The 13,741-nt window shown below is 38.4% G+C and overlaps 1 protein-coding gene across 2 annotated transcripts in view; it reads left to right on the top strand.

Annotated features, from left to right (window-relative positions):
* The window catches only part of NUDT3 (nudix hydrolase homolog 3), a 45,908-nt gene that overhangs the window by 20,285 nt on the left and 11,882 nt on the right, over positions 1-13,741 (top strand). For both annotated transcript variants that reach the window (XM_077382077.1, XM_077382076.1), the window contains exons 7-14: positions 327-413; positions 551-657; positions 3,383-3,554; positions 10,410-10,669; positions 10,807-10,888; positions 11,547-11,612; positions 12,751-12,828; positions 12,904-12,999. In XM_077382077.1, coding sequence (XP_077238192.1) covers positions 327-413; positions 551-657; positions 3,383-3,554; positions 10,410-10,669; positions 10,807-10,888; positions 11,547-11,612; positions 12,751-12,828; positions 12,904-12,999 — 948 coding nt within the window. The remainder of the gene's footprint in view (positions 1-326; positions 414-550; positions 658-3,382; positions 3,555-10,409; positions 10,670-10,806; positions 10,889-11,546; positions 11,613-12,750; positions 12,829-12,903; positions 13,000-13,741) is intronic.

The following is a 13,741-nucleotide window of genomic DNA, read 5'->3' as shown; positions in this document are numbered from 1 at the left end:
CCGTGAGAACGGCTCTAGCTTTTGCTTCTGTAGAATCTGCAGCACCATTCAATCTGGTGAAAGCCACCAATACATCACCTTCGCCATTTGGAGGCTACCACTAATTCCTGCAAGGATCAGACTTCCCAACAAGGATCCTTCAAAACTAACTTTGCACATTGAGAGTCGTTCATGTAAACTTTTCTCCTATAGTTTGCAACTTTTGTCATCTATTATGCCTCCCAATTTCTAAACCTTTCAGAAGAATTTTCCTTTATTTATTTGCTCTTCTAAGTTTCTAAAAATCTAAGTTGCTCAACTATTTTAATGTATTTGTCCTGATACAGTTGACAGGGCTTTCAGAAGCAAACAGAAAAGCTTTGGTCGTTCTCATTAAAGCTGCAATGGTCATTGATGATATCTTCCAAGAGCAGGTAATTTTCCGCACATTGTGGTGTTTTCATCATTGTAATGTGCTGCTGTCTCAGAAGATACATTATAAAGTTCCAACTATCTTCACATGTTGAATGTTTTTGGATGGCTAGTGCTGATGGTTGTGCTTTTCTTTCAGAGTTGGTACAGCAATCCAGCACTGAGATATTGGTTGAAGGAGCACTCTGATATATCTTACTTTGATAAACTGAAATGGATGTATTATTCCATCAATAAGAGTCCCTGGTAAGTTTTTCCTGAGGGAATTGCGCTTATAAGACGATATATTAGAAGCTAAAAACACGGACTCTCCCAAAAAGTTTAGTAATGGGGCATAACTGGGACTTTTTCATATATTTATCTGATTAACATTTTGGATGAAGACCGCTTAGGTGATCTGCAGATTTCCATTGGGCGTGTTGTGTGTGCTGTTTTTGAAATTTCAGGCGTAGAATAGCCTGCAGACATTGCCAAAAGGTCTGGTCTAGTTCATATTTTAATTTCCCTTTGGAAGACAGTTTGATTTCGGTAGATAGAAGTGGGGGTCCGATTGGGAACTAGATGCCCATGGGCAGTTCACAGTCGTTTAACGGTCCGAACTCTCGTGCTTGTCCGAGGTGATGAGTGATGACGGTGCGCTCGGTGACCAGTAGAGGTTTAATTGTTGTTCAATTGCTAAGCCATTTCTAAAATGGTATATGGGGAGCTCTGAAAGGTAGATGGCCTTTGAGTCCACCTTTGGTGGAGTGGCTCTTAAGGAGCAGCGATGTGAGGGGATCTATTCTGATTCTCATTCGATTGAGCCAGGGAGGTCATTTTTTTCTTACTGCAGGAGGTGACTAGAGACGCTTCTTGACTTTGGTTAAGTCAACCTAAGTAAACTGAGTTCCCCTTTTAACGAACTGATACCTTGGAGTAAAGGATGTGGGGTTGTATTTAAGGAGTCTTGGTGGGAGATCGGAGGAGTTCCACCTCATGCGTGGTCCTCAAATCTCCTCCTTAAGATAGGTAAGAGAATGGGGGAGGTAGTATCGTTGGACAGATCATGTGTTTCTGGCTTTGGATGGGAGGTGAGGAGGATCTGTGTTAAGTTTTCAGAGTTTTGCTCGGAGGAATAGAAGTTGTGGATTTCAATTGATGTAGTTTTTTGGATCTATGTTTCCAAAGAACCTATTTTGGTAGATGATAATTGGACGTCTGTTGTGCCACTAGAAGAGGCTCTTCTCTGTTTGTCAGGGATTAGGTATCGGATAAGGGAGGATAGGGAGATAGGGAGGATCTCCGATCTCAATTTTTCCGAGGGTCTGCATAGTGGATGGAGGGAGGAAGAAGACATACGGACTGGGTCGCTATCTCAGCCTTTGTAGTTAATCCTGTCAAGAAACATCAGGCGGCTACTACTGACAACTGTCAGTCTTTTTTAATTATATGGTTACGTTGCAGGCCCACAGGCATATAGTTGCGTCAAGTGGAGGAGTTGGTTCTGCTTAAGCTAAAGTGAGGAACGATTGTCCGAACATATTTCAGGAGCAAGAATTGAGAATTCCAAATGCAGTTGCATAACCTCTTTTTTATCATTAAAAAAAAACCTCTTTTTTCTGGTGACAGTTCGTTGATCTTGGTTGGTGGGGTATACATGTGTTCTCACCCTCTAGAGGATGTGTGCCTTTTTCGAAGAATTTTTACATGGTTCAATTGATTCGATGGGACCCATCGGGAATGACAGATCGTGGGAGAGAGAATGACACTTGGCAGTCTCTCTCTCATTCGGTCTACAACCAACAGGTGAAGTACCTCAGTGGGGTCAAAGATGGCTTTTTATGAAGTGAAGGCTTTGAGTTTAGGCCCATCAATGGGTTCTGTATTTGTTGGGTCTGGGATCACAATCTCTTACTCGATTGAGTTGATGGCTCCTTGTCCATCTTGTTGGAAGAGAGGTCACCTTCTACCATATTTGGTGGTCAGACGACGAGCGGGCGGATGAGCTTTTTAGAGGGAGCCCAACCCCTGGTTTGTGTTGTCTTGGACGAGCCTCTCTAGCCATTGTAGGAGTGTTATCAACTTATTCTTTTTAGCTCTTTGTGGGACCTCCTCGGTCTGTGCTTTAGGTTTTCCCTCGTTTTGAATATATTTTCTATGCCTCTGTTAAAAAAAAATTATGTATGTGAGTTAAAAAGAGGAAATTCAGTATGAATTCTTTGAAGAATTCTCTTTGGCTTTCAAAATTACAAACTATGAGTTGGATTTTTGGACGTTTCTTTCTATTTCAAATTCTAGGTGGCTTAGGAGATTTCTAATGCTTTTTCTAGATATGTTTGCTCTTACAAGAAAAGGTCTTTATCAATTGTTAGAGTCTACTATAGGGTTTATAAGGTAATTGTGGGAAGTCTATGTAATTTTTTGGACTTCTCCAGTTGTTAATGAAGAATTAGGAAATTATATTTCTCGTTGGGTTTGATGCTAAATTCTTTTCATGTGGTGCATCAAGAGTGAATGATCAAATGCTAAGCGAATTTGGTTTCTTGACTTCTACTGTGATTTGCCTGTACTTTCTTACAAAAGTAATTGGTGTGAAGTTCTTGCAATTATTTGGGATCCACATTTTTGCCTCTTATCTCTAGCTCTAAGTTATTTTCACTGCTTTGTGGTGTGCGTTTTGGAGAGGAAAAGAGATGGAACAGGGAAGACATTGCGATTGAAGAACTATTCCCATAAATCAATTTTCCTGTCAGTTTGATCTTCTCTAATCAGTTGAAGGACAACCTCTAAAATGAAATTTATGATGTCCATTCTTTCAATCAGGAAATATTATCAATTTTGCTAAATATAAATTCAGTGTTACTACAATGATAAACAAATACTAAAACTTTCATAGAGATGAATTCCGTCTCAATTATAATGAATAATAATCTGAAATATGGAACATTTGGTATTTTATACTATTTTAAAAGATTATTTATTCTCATAACAGGTCATGCCTTGATGAGAATGAGGCATTTTTGACTACTGCTGATTCTGCTGTCAAGTTGCTTGTGGAATCCACAAGGCCTGTGTCCGGGTGGAAGGGACTCGAATATAGATCTGCATTTCCTATGGTGAAGCCCCCTGGAGCAAATTTCTACCCTCCAGATATGGACAAAATGGTAATTTATGTGCATTTGTTTGTTATTATAAGTTTCATAGTGGTATCTGTTATACATTGCATAGCAGTCATGCTACCCAAATACACAAGTACTATTGGGTTGAATATAGGGATGGTGCCATTGCTTAATGATATAGAATTATGTGGTAAAGAAGGGCAAGGTTCACTTATGGCTGCGTTTTAGATTGTTGAAATCAGGAATCGGAATCGGCATCCTATTCCAATTTCCTTGGAAGCGTAATGGAAAAAATTAAAATAAAAAATTTAATTAAAAAATATTCCAATAATTTTGTCATTCCGACCAGGGAGGAATCAAAATACCACCTCTTCGAGTTGGGAAGCAGATTCTGGCATTATTTCCCACTTAATTCCGCCTCAGTGTCATTTCTGGTCCCCGATTGCATTCATTTTATTTTTGAACCAAAGCCGGAATCGAGAGTAATCAGAATAGGATGCTGATTCTAGCTCCTGATAATCCGAATGCACCCTATGGCTATGGGTGTGTTTGGATTAAGGAATCAGGAATCAGTATTGAAATCAGATGCTGATTTTGATTCCCGATTCTGCCAATCCAAATGCGCCCTATATGTTGTGTTGATGTAATGTAGACATGACAGGCATTGCATTGATTATAAGTTTATATTAAACCATAGTAAATGTCAAGCGAATTTTGGACATAACGCTCATTACTTTGATTATTATTTTATATTAAACCATTTAAATGTCAAGCCAATTTTGGAAACCTTAGGACACCACTTCTATGATGGTGGCAAAAGTATATCTCAGAATACTGATATAGATTACTTCAAGGCACTGTAAATCAACTCCTCTAGCTATTGATTTCACTGATATAGAATACTTCAAGGCATTGTAAGTAACTCCTCTATTCATTAATTTCTTTTTATAAATTAAACCTCATTAGTTTGTTGTATGGGGAGGATTTGAGCCGGGTGGGCTCTGTCACCTTCTTCATGAAAATTTTCTAAAGGATTTATTAGCCGACCCCAACTAGTTTGGGACAAAGGCTTAGTTGAGTTGAGTTGAGTTGAGTTTGTTGTATGGGGAGGGTGAGCCTTGGCGCAACGGTAAGGTTGCTCCATTGTGACCTGGTGGTCACGGGTTCGAGTCACGGACCTCTCTGCAAAGCAGGGGTAAGGCTGAGTACATCTAGCCCTCCCCAGACCCCGCAATGGCAGGAGCCTCGTGCACTGGGCTGCCTTTTTTTTTTAGTTTGTTGTATGGGGTTTATAAAGGCTATAACCAGTATGTTGTTGAGAGGTGACTAGTTGGGTAGTTATCATAAGGGATCATATGCCATAATAGGACTAAGCTCACTGTGCTATTCTATTTTGCTGTAGCTGCTTTTGTATATGTCACCTCTAGTTATTAATTTCTTTTTCTAATTAATCCTGATTAATTTGTTGTATGAGTCTTATGAGTCTTATAATTAGTATGTTATTGAGAGGTGGTTAGTTGGGCTGTTATCATAAAGGACCATTTGCCATAACAGGACTAAGCTCGTGGTGTTATTCTATTTTGCTGTAGCTGCTTTTTTTATATGTTATTTTTCCCTCCTTAGTTGTCCCATCTGGGGATTTCTTGTTTCTTATTTGTTTTCTTTAATAAAATATCAATTACCACTAAAAACAATAATAGGCTAAACTGTTTTTTTTTTATGTATGCCTCATGTCATTCATATGGTATAAAACACCATCACCATATTCATATGCCTCATGTCAGTCTTGGATTTTGCAAAATGCCAAGTCAATCTCAGTTCCTGTAACACGTGTTTGTATTCATATCCATAGCTTGTAGTATAGCTTGTCAATTGTTTGTATTCATATCCATTGCTTGTAGTATAGCTTGTCAATTATGTGCCAGGAACTTCTGAAAATGTGTGAATGTAATTCAAATAATTTTTTATGGGTTTTGGAAATCAATCTTGAGTATAGAATTCTTACCAAGAAAGAAATTTCAAGTCTTTTATCGCTGATAAGGAAAACAGAAGTTTGCCTGCTCCTATGATCCAATTAAAGAATTTATAATTCTTGGATACTAAGATGATGAGATACTTCAATGGGGAAAACTGTAATTGGCTATTAAAATAATATAAATTCTAGAACCTATTACGGAAAATCTTCATTAGTCACATTTTATTAATATTTGTGGCAATAGCCAGCTATGCCCTTAGGCCTTAGTGCCTCCACATGGTTACTTTAAATATCCATCTATCGGACAGAATCTGTGTCTGTCTCTGTCTGTTTCCATATTTGACTCCTGCAAATTGCTATCGGAGCATCCGTGTGTTGAACAGGTTCAGTTACGGCTGTGGAAATGAAGGAAATTGCTGTGTCTGTACCCAAGGCTTCTTTAGCTCCTATAATTGCATGGGCAGTCAAACTATTGGGTGTGGAAATGAAGTACCGCTTTGTGGTGTTTGTATATTTTTAATAGAGTTTGCCTAGGATTTAGCTCCCAGTTAAACATGTTGGAGGGCTCTTGTGTCCTTTGAGAGTTTGGTGATTATTTCCTCTTGTTTCATGGATTAGGAATTATGTAGAATACTTAGCAGAAATTTTCAAAAGTGTAAGTCTAGTTTCTTTGCAAACAGCCTCTCTGTAAAGCAGGGGTAAGGGTGCGTACATCTAGCCCTCCCCAGACCCCGCAATGGCGGGAGCCTTGTGAACTGGGCCGCCCGTAAGTGCAAGGTTTCAAATGTCGGTTTCGGCCACAACGGAAACCGAAATATTTCGGTTTTGGTGGAAATTTCGGCCGAAAATCATGTAAAAATTTGACAAAAATTTCGGTTTCCTTAAAATTTCCACCGAAAAGTTCAAAATTTCGGTGGAAATCTTTTACATTTCGGTAGAAATTTTGTAAATAAGGGTGAAAAACGAAATTTCGGATTTCAGCGAAATTTCCACGAAATTTCGGGGAAATCATGTAAAAATCCGATTCAATGTAATTTCGGCCGAAATTTCGGATTTCAGCCGAAATTTAAAACCATGCGTAAGTGTAGTGTCTATGGTTCAAGCCATCCTGGAAACAGTCATTTCTGACAAGAGTTTAGGTTTCGCATTTTGACAAGGTTTTAGGTTTTGGTTTCTGTACAAGTTTTGGTTTCTGTATGCATTTCTTTCACGAAGGACATCAAAACATCAAATATGTTGATTTTGGATGGAAATTCTAGTGGAACTCTTTTAAAACCATGGAATTATTTCTCATTTAAGATGAAACTTCAGAAAGTGCTAGAATAAGCATAAATATACACCAAAAAATCATCTCATAAGCACTTGTCTGGTCTCTGATCATCACAGTTGCGGTTTTTCTCTTTAAATAAAATGCATCATCGTTCAAAAAAAAAAAACTATCACATAAGCAAAAAAACCATACATAATGGTTTAACAACATCAAACACCTAGTGACATGCGGTGTCATGCATGTCTAGTAGTTTAATACATACCAATTTAACGTGTAATTCTTATAAATATTTATACATGAACATACACTACATTTCACATGCAATTCATATAAATATAAGTATATAACCCATACTAGAAGCCAACTACATTAGTTCTTCGGGGGCAGATAAAAGGATCTGGATGTGGGAATCATCGGGTTACTTCTCGGTTAAATCTTTTTACAAAGGAATGTATCCGTGTGCAGTAAATCGGTATGTGGCAAAAGTGTGGCAGATGAAGGTTCCTCCTAGAATTTGTTTTTTCGGGTGGAAGGCGATTCTCGGCCGTATTCAAACGGTAGACTTTTTGAGGGAAAGGAATATGATCATAGTCAATCATTGTGCCATGTGTATCGAAGACGGAGAATTTGTCGTGCATTTATTTATACATTGCAAAGTCGCTCGTGAGGTATGGGGAAGGGTCTTGGCGAGATTCGGCATTGAGTGGGTATTTCCTTCCCAACTGAAGGATCTTTTTGAGGGGTGGGCTTTTTCTCCATGGAAGTCAAAAGGCAAGGTATTGTGGTCAATTTCACTAATGGCTACGCTGTGGGTTTTATGGTCGGAAAGGAACAATAGGCTTTTCGATGGGCGATCAAATTCTCCCTATTTCTTATATATCAAGGTAGTTGTCTTTTCGATTTCATGGGCAAGGGTGCTGCCGATGTTCAAATTTATTTCGGCTTTCGACTTGTGGGCGGGTTGGAAAGTGGTATGCAACAGCCATGTCTCCGTTCCTAGAATCTCTCAGCAATGGGTCAAACCTCCTGTAGGTTTTTTTAAGCTGAATTTTGACGGATCAAGCTTGGGTAACCCCGGTCCAGCAGGGATCGGGGGTGTATTAAGGAATTCAGAGGGGGAGGTTGTGAAGGCTTTTTCTGGGCCTATAGGAGTCGCTGATTCTACCGAAGCCGAAGTCAGAGCTGCGTATCAAGGATTCTTGATGCTAGGAAGCGAGAGGTTAGCGAACACCATGGTGGAAGGAGACTCTGTCAACGTTATAAGGTGGCTTAAGGGTTCGGTCTCTCCTCCTTGGAGATTTCTTCGTATTTTTGACGAAATAAAGGACTTATCGGCCGGATGCTCGGTAGACTTCCTGCATGTGAGGAGATCAGCCAATGAAATCGCTGATAGGTTGGTTAAAGCGGGGGTAGTCAAGCAGTCTCTGGAACTTTTCGATTATCTTCCCCCCTAATTGCTTATTGCTGTTTCGTTCTTTTTCTTTTCATTCAGTTTGTAAGTTCGGCCCAGTGGGGCGCGGGAGGGTTTTTTCGGTCCTCCCTTTTAATATAATCTGTTACCATTCAAAAAAATAAAATAACCCATACTAGTATAGTATAGTATACCACTAATACACTTATGGTTTTTATTTTGGTATGCGTTTCTGCAGGGATGGAAACAAAAATATTTCGGTCATTTCATGTCGGTTTCGGTGGAAATTTAAAACCATGATTTTTTTTAATTGAATGGTCGTAAAATTCATTCCAAATAGAGATGATTAAGGAGATCATCCCCAAAGATACAAGAAAATCCGGGAGCATACATTGAGGGACAGAAAAGAACAAAAGGAAAAACCAAGATCACGGAGACAAATTATCGAATAAATCCAAACTTTGCTTGTCTACTCCTTCCCTAGCCAAACGGTCCGCCACACTATTCACTGATCTTCTAATATGGGAGAAGATGATCGAAGAACCTACAATATTTTCCTGAATCTCGTCAAATAAATGTGCAAACCTCCATGGCAGGACAAGAAAGCCTCTAAGCTACTGTATGGTGTTAAGAGAGTCTCACTCTACCATTACCCTATTCAAATCCTCCATCGCTAGACTTTTTATTCCCTGATGGACATGATGCACTTCAGCTTCGCTTGCATCCTCAATCCTAGTGGGCCCTGAAAATGCCCACACAACCCCTCCTCCAGAATCTCTAAGGACTTCCCCTATTCCGGTTGGACATGGGTTACCCAAACTCGAACCGTCAAAGTTTAATTTAAGCAATCCATGCGCTGGGGGTTGCCAATGCTGTACATTGGACTCCCGCCTTTCAACACTAAGGCAAATTTCCTTCCATTCCTCCCAAAGAGCAAATGATGAGACAAAACGGAAAGTAGGAAGACATTTTACCCAAGCAATTGTCAAGGATATAACTTTAATGAAAAGATAAGGAGGAGACCTAGATACTCCATGAAAATTTTTGCATTCCTTTCTCTCCAAAGAACCCACAATGTGGCTAACAAGCACACATTCCAAAGAATCTTCCCTTTATGCCTCCATGGAACTAACGACCAACCTTCTAGTAAATCTTGAAGATTAGATGGGAAAACTCCAAGAAATGCCAAACCTGAGAAGAATATTGCTCCAAACCTCCCTAGCAACTCTGCAGTGAATGAAAATGTGATCCACTGATTCACCTGCAGCTATGCACAAAGCACAGTGATCCACTATCAACATCCCTCTCTGCTGTAGAAAGTCAATCGTTTGAATCCAACCTTTGACTGCTGCCCAGCTGATGGTGCAAACAGATGGAGGCGCATGGATTTTCCACACTTTTTCTTCATTTGGAGATGTAGAGCTAGGCACCAATTAGTTGTAAAAAGATTTGACTGAGAATACCTCAGAAGAGTCCCAGATCCACACCCTCTTATCCTCCCATGCATGACTGATATAACAACCCTCAAGCAACTCAAAGAATCTAGGCACTTCAGGAAGCTCCCGGTCAAAGAAATTCCTTCTAAAAGAAGGGGCCCATATCACCCTGTCTTCACTCCTTTAGAAACAATCTTGTACCATAGCATCCTTCTGAGAAGCGACTGGATACAAACCTGGGTACAAGTTTTTTAAGGGAGAATGAGAGCAACAAATGTCCTTCCAGAAATTAATTCTGTCTCCAGAGTAGACTCTGAATCGGATACCTTGATTAAATCGATGTTTCATGCTCAAAATGTCACGCCAACCCCAAGTTTCTTGAATATATCCTTAGAGTCCTAGTGACCCGGTTCTGCCCCATATTTGCATTTGATCACCTTTGCCTACAGCTGCAATGGCTCCTCCCCAAATCTCAACAACCATGATTTCTAATCGCTCTTAAGTTTAGGTTCACGCTTTAGAAAATGCTACTTTGTGAACTATGTTTAACCATTAAAAAAAAGAGGAAGAAGCTACGTTTGAATATCAGAATGCTATGTTTTCTATTGGGAATGTGTTTGATTTTTTAATCGAGTGAATGCTTAAGTAAGTTTACTATAACCCTTTGAATCTTTTTACTTTTCTCCTGCCTCAAATTTATTGAATGTCTATAATTAATTCAAAAGTATTTACACTCAAGAGAAAATGTTTTTCATAAGCTATATTCTTATTCTTAATCGTGAGATAGGTTTCTACATTGTTTTCATAGGAATTCGAATTGTGGAAGAGCAGTTTGACGGAGGATCAACAAAGGGCTGCAACAGGATATTTTAGTGTCATCAGAAGGCATAGTGAATCTAGTATGGATACTTCATTACATGGACTGGCAACCACTGATCAGGTCATGGCGACCAACTCGCTCAATTCACTCGATCTCTATACTGTTCCATTCTCTCAAGAATATAGATCTTCTCTTTTGAAAGTGTCAGAGTTGCTGCATAAAGCTGGGGAACTGACTGACTCTCCTAGGTTGTTGTTTAACGCTAATGTTTTCTGGATACTTTGAAATTGGAGAATCATTTAGAGAAATGCATTACTTTTGCAACTGATTGTTGTTGTAATAATCTAATGTAATTCTTTGTTTCTTTGGATCTAATTGTCTCTAGCTTAAAGAGGTTGCTGAAGTCCAAAGCCGATGCTTTTCTTTCAAATGATTATTACGACTCTGACATAGCCTGGATGGAGTTGGTCAGTGTTTCTCTTTTACATTCATTTTTATTAAGCATTTGCTAAATATACATTTCATGGTTATTACTTCCACTCATCAATTAATTAAAAACCATGAATTAATTGCCACAGATTTTGTAGCTTTCTGCAGCTTGAAATGACTGAAATATCTCTCACTTAAATCCCTACTAAAAGCTATGAATTTTCTTTTATGTCAAAACTACTACTTTAATTAATGAACTTCAAATAAAGGAAGTCAGTAAATAAACTTTAAACATAAGTAATCTCTTGAGGTCATGTGGATCCTTTGCTGGGCCATTCCCCCCCCTCCCAAAAAAAAAAACCCACCCGCACGCACGCATGCAAACACACATGCATCAATCTTTGGTGGGCCATTGCCTCATGCAGGCAGCACATCTCCATCAAGCAAATCTTGATTGTAAGCTATGTTGTAGTAAGTCAAAGAAGAGTTCTAACCAGTTCCCTGAGGACAAATATGTTTCAAACTGATATATAATGAGTAGATATGTGGAAATCGTTTATTTTCTTTCAGGAATCTCTGCTTAAGGTGCTATATGTTTTCTTATCGGGTTACATGTACCAGATTAGGATTTTAAGTTATGCTTAGCCTTTTTAATAATTTAACCCAACTCCTCATGTCTATCTGATTCATTTATAGGATTCTAAACTGGACATTACAATTGGCCCATATGAGACTTATGAAGATGCTCTTTTTGGATACAAGGTAATACTTGCTTCAATACAGCCATGACATTAATCTGTTCCCATGATCTATCTTCTATCTATATAATTATTCGCCGCAGAAGCATCCATTCTCTTATTAGAATTGGGGTTACCCATGCTCTCTATAACTCATGCATGTTTATTTATGCCTTTCCAGTTCAATATGGAAGCTTTTGGACATTGGGTATTATCATTATTGGTTTCGGTTTTCACCACATAGAAACATGGACATATGGCCATTGGTTATGAATAATCATAGTCCTATCCCCCTTATTTAAAAATAAAAAATAAAAAAAATAAAAAATCATATTCCTATCCCCTGAAACATGTCCGTACTTCTCTTTTGAATAAAATAAAAGAATTACAGAGTTTTAATCTGAATAAGAGGATAAAGATTTTTCATATGCCTTAGGAAAAGGGCGTGTATTATATGTCATCAAAGCAAAGCACCCTATGCATGTGTATTTAGAGAGCATGAACTGGCTATCTGTGAAGTGTTAACCTAATACAGTGTGTATCATGGTTTGAGGTCATACTGTACACCAGGGAACACTTGGATATATCCAAAATCTCTGTTTTTGTTTCTTTAGACACCAAGAACTGAAACTGCTTATGAAGGTCAAACTGCATGCCTAGTATAAGCCATAGGGCACTAGAGGTATATATAATATAATTTGGTGCAAAACAGATATGGAAATGGAATATGTTTATATAAAAATGACTAGAGATGACGTATGACATAATACATCTTGCAAGAAATATGAAAGCCTGTACATTTTCCCAATCATAAGTAACATTCATTTGGTTTCTCTAATTACGAAGAAAGATATCTAAAATCAAACCAATGAAAACATTGATGCGGATAATAATAAACGAAAAGATTCTTTGTTAGATTTAGTGATTTACAACACATAACATGACCCTAGAGAATGCATGGACGTTGCCGTAACAGTAGAAGTGTTCACATGCATGTCTGTGGTGATCCATCTAGATAATGAAGAATAGCATAACCTTAGGATTCTCTATGTATATCATAACAAGTGATATTATTGATTCTCAATCTGGTTATGACATTAGCTCCAATCCTCATGTCTTGATTTACATGTTATTGATTCTCAATTTAGTTGTATTACTTTTAGGCTTCATTTGAGGCATTCATTGGAATTCGAGATGACAAAGGAACCTCAGAAGTCAAACTCTTTGGTGATCATTTGCAGGTATGTATTTTTCATAAGACATGTTTATTTAGTTATCTTCTCATGATTTTCTTAACAACGACGGCATGAAATCAGGTTTTGGAACAAAATCTTCCAATGGACAACGCGTACAAGTCAAAAGATGTGATTGCTGCTCCAATTCGTGTGATCCAGCTTATTTATAATTCAGGGGTGAGTTGTTTGTTTTCCTTTGGCAATGATCTTTAAAATGATTTTTCTCTCTAACTACTAATAATGATTCCCTTTTAAAGAAGAAACAAAGAATACATAATAAATAATTCTATAAAGCCAAAATTGCATTCCTAGGCTGGTAGATAGACCCCTGTACCTAAGGAACACTTAAGAACTCTTTTCTTTGTGGAGTCAAAGGCATCATTTGATGAAGACATAGTGAGTGACAAGGGATCTCCAGCAAGTGTTTACTATCAAGACTGTCGTTAAAAAAGTCACTAATCTTCACGTGACACTGATTGTATCTATTGCTCAAGGGAATTTTCTGCTTGTTCAACTCAACTCAACTCAACAAAGCCTTTGTCCCAAACTAGTTGGGGTATCGGCTAAATGAGTCCTTTAGAAAAAATTCATGAAGAAGGTAAAAGGAATCTACCTGGCTCTAATCCTGGTTCTAGTTGGTTTCTTCTACGCGGATCATTTTCTTCCATTCTATCCTATACAAGGTCATGTTCTTTGTTATTTTCCTAGCTATCAAGCCTTTCCTCACTGTTTCTACCCAAGTTGTTTTCGGTCTACCCCTACCTCTTTTTACTCCCTCAATTTGACATGAGTCTCCTCTTCTCACCGGACCATCCAAAGGCCTACGTTGGATATGATCCAAACCATCTTAAGCGGTGCTCTCTCATCTTCTCCTCAATTGGTTCCACCCCCACCTTTTTACGAATGTCTTCATTTTTAA

The sequence above is a fragment of the Tasmannia lanceolata genome, unplaced genomic scaffold, assembly GCF_043159265.1.
Source record: "Tasmannia lanceolata isolate RefF3 unplaced genomic scaffold, GAP_Taslan_0.1 ptg000006l, whole genome shotgun sequence".
In the NCBI taxonomy this organism is placed as follows: domain Eukaryota; kingdom Viridiplantae; phylum Streptophyta; class Magnoliopsida; order Canellales; family Winteraceae; genus Tasmannia; species Tasmannia lanceolata.
Note: the sequence above shows the minus strand (reverse complement) of the source record. Positions and strands in the feature narration are given on the sequence as shown.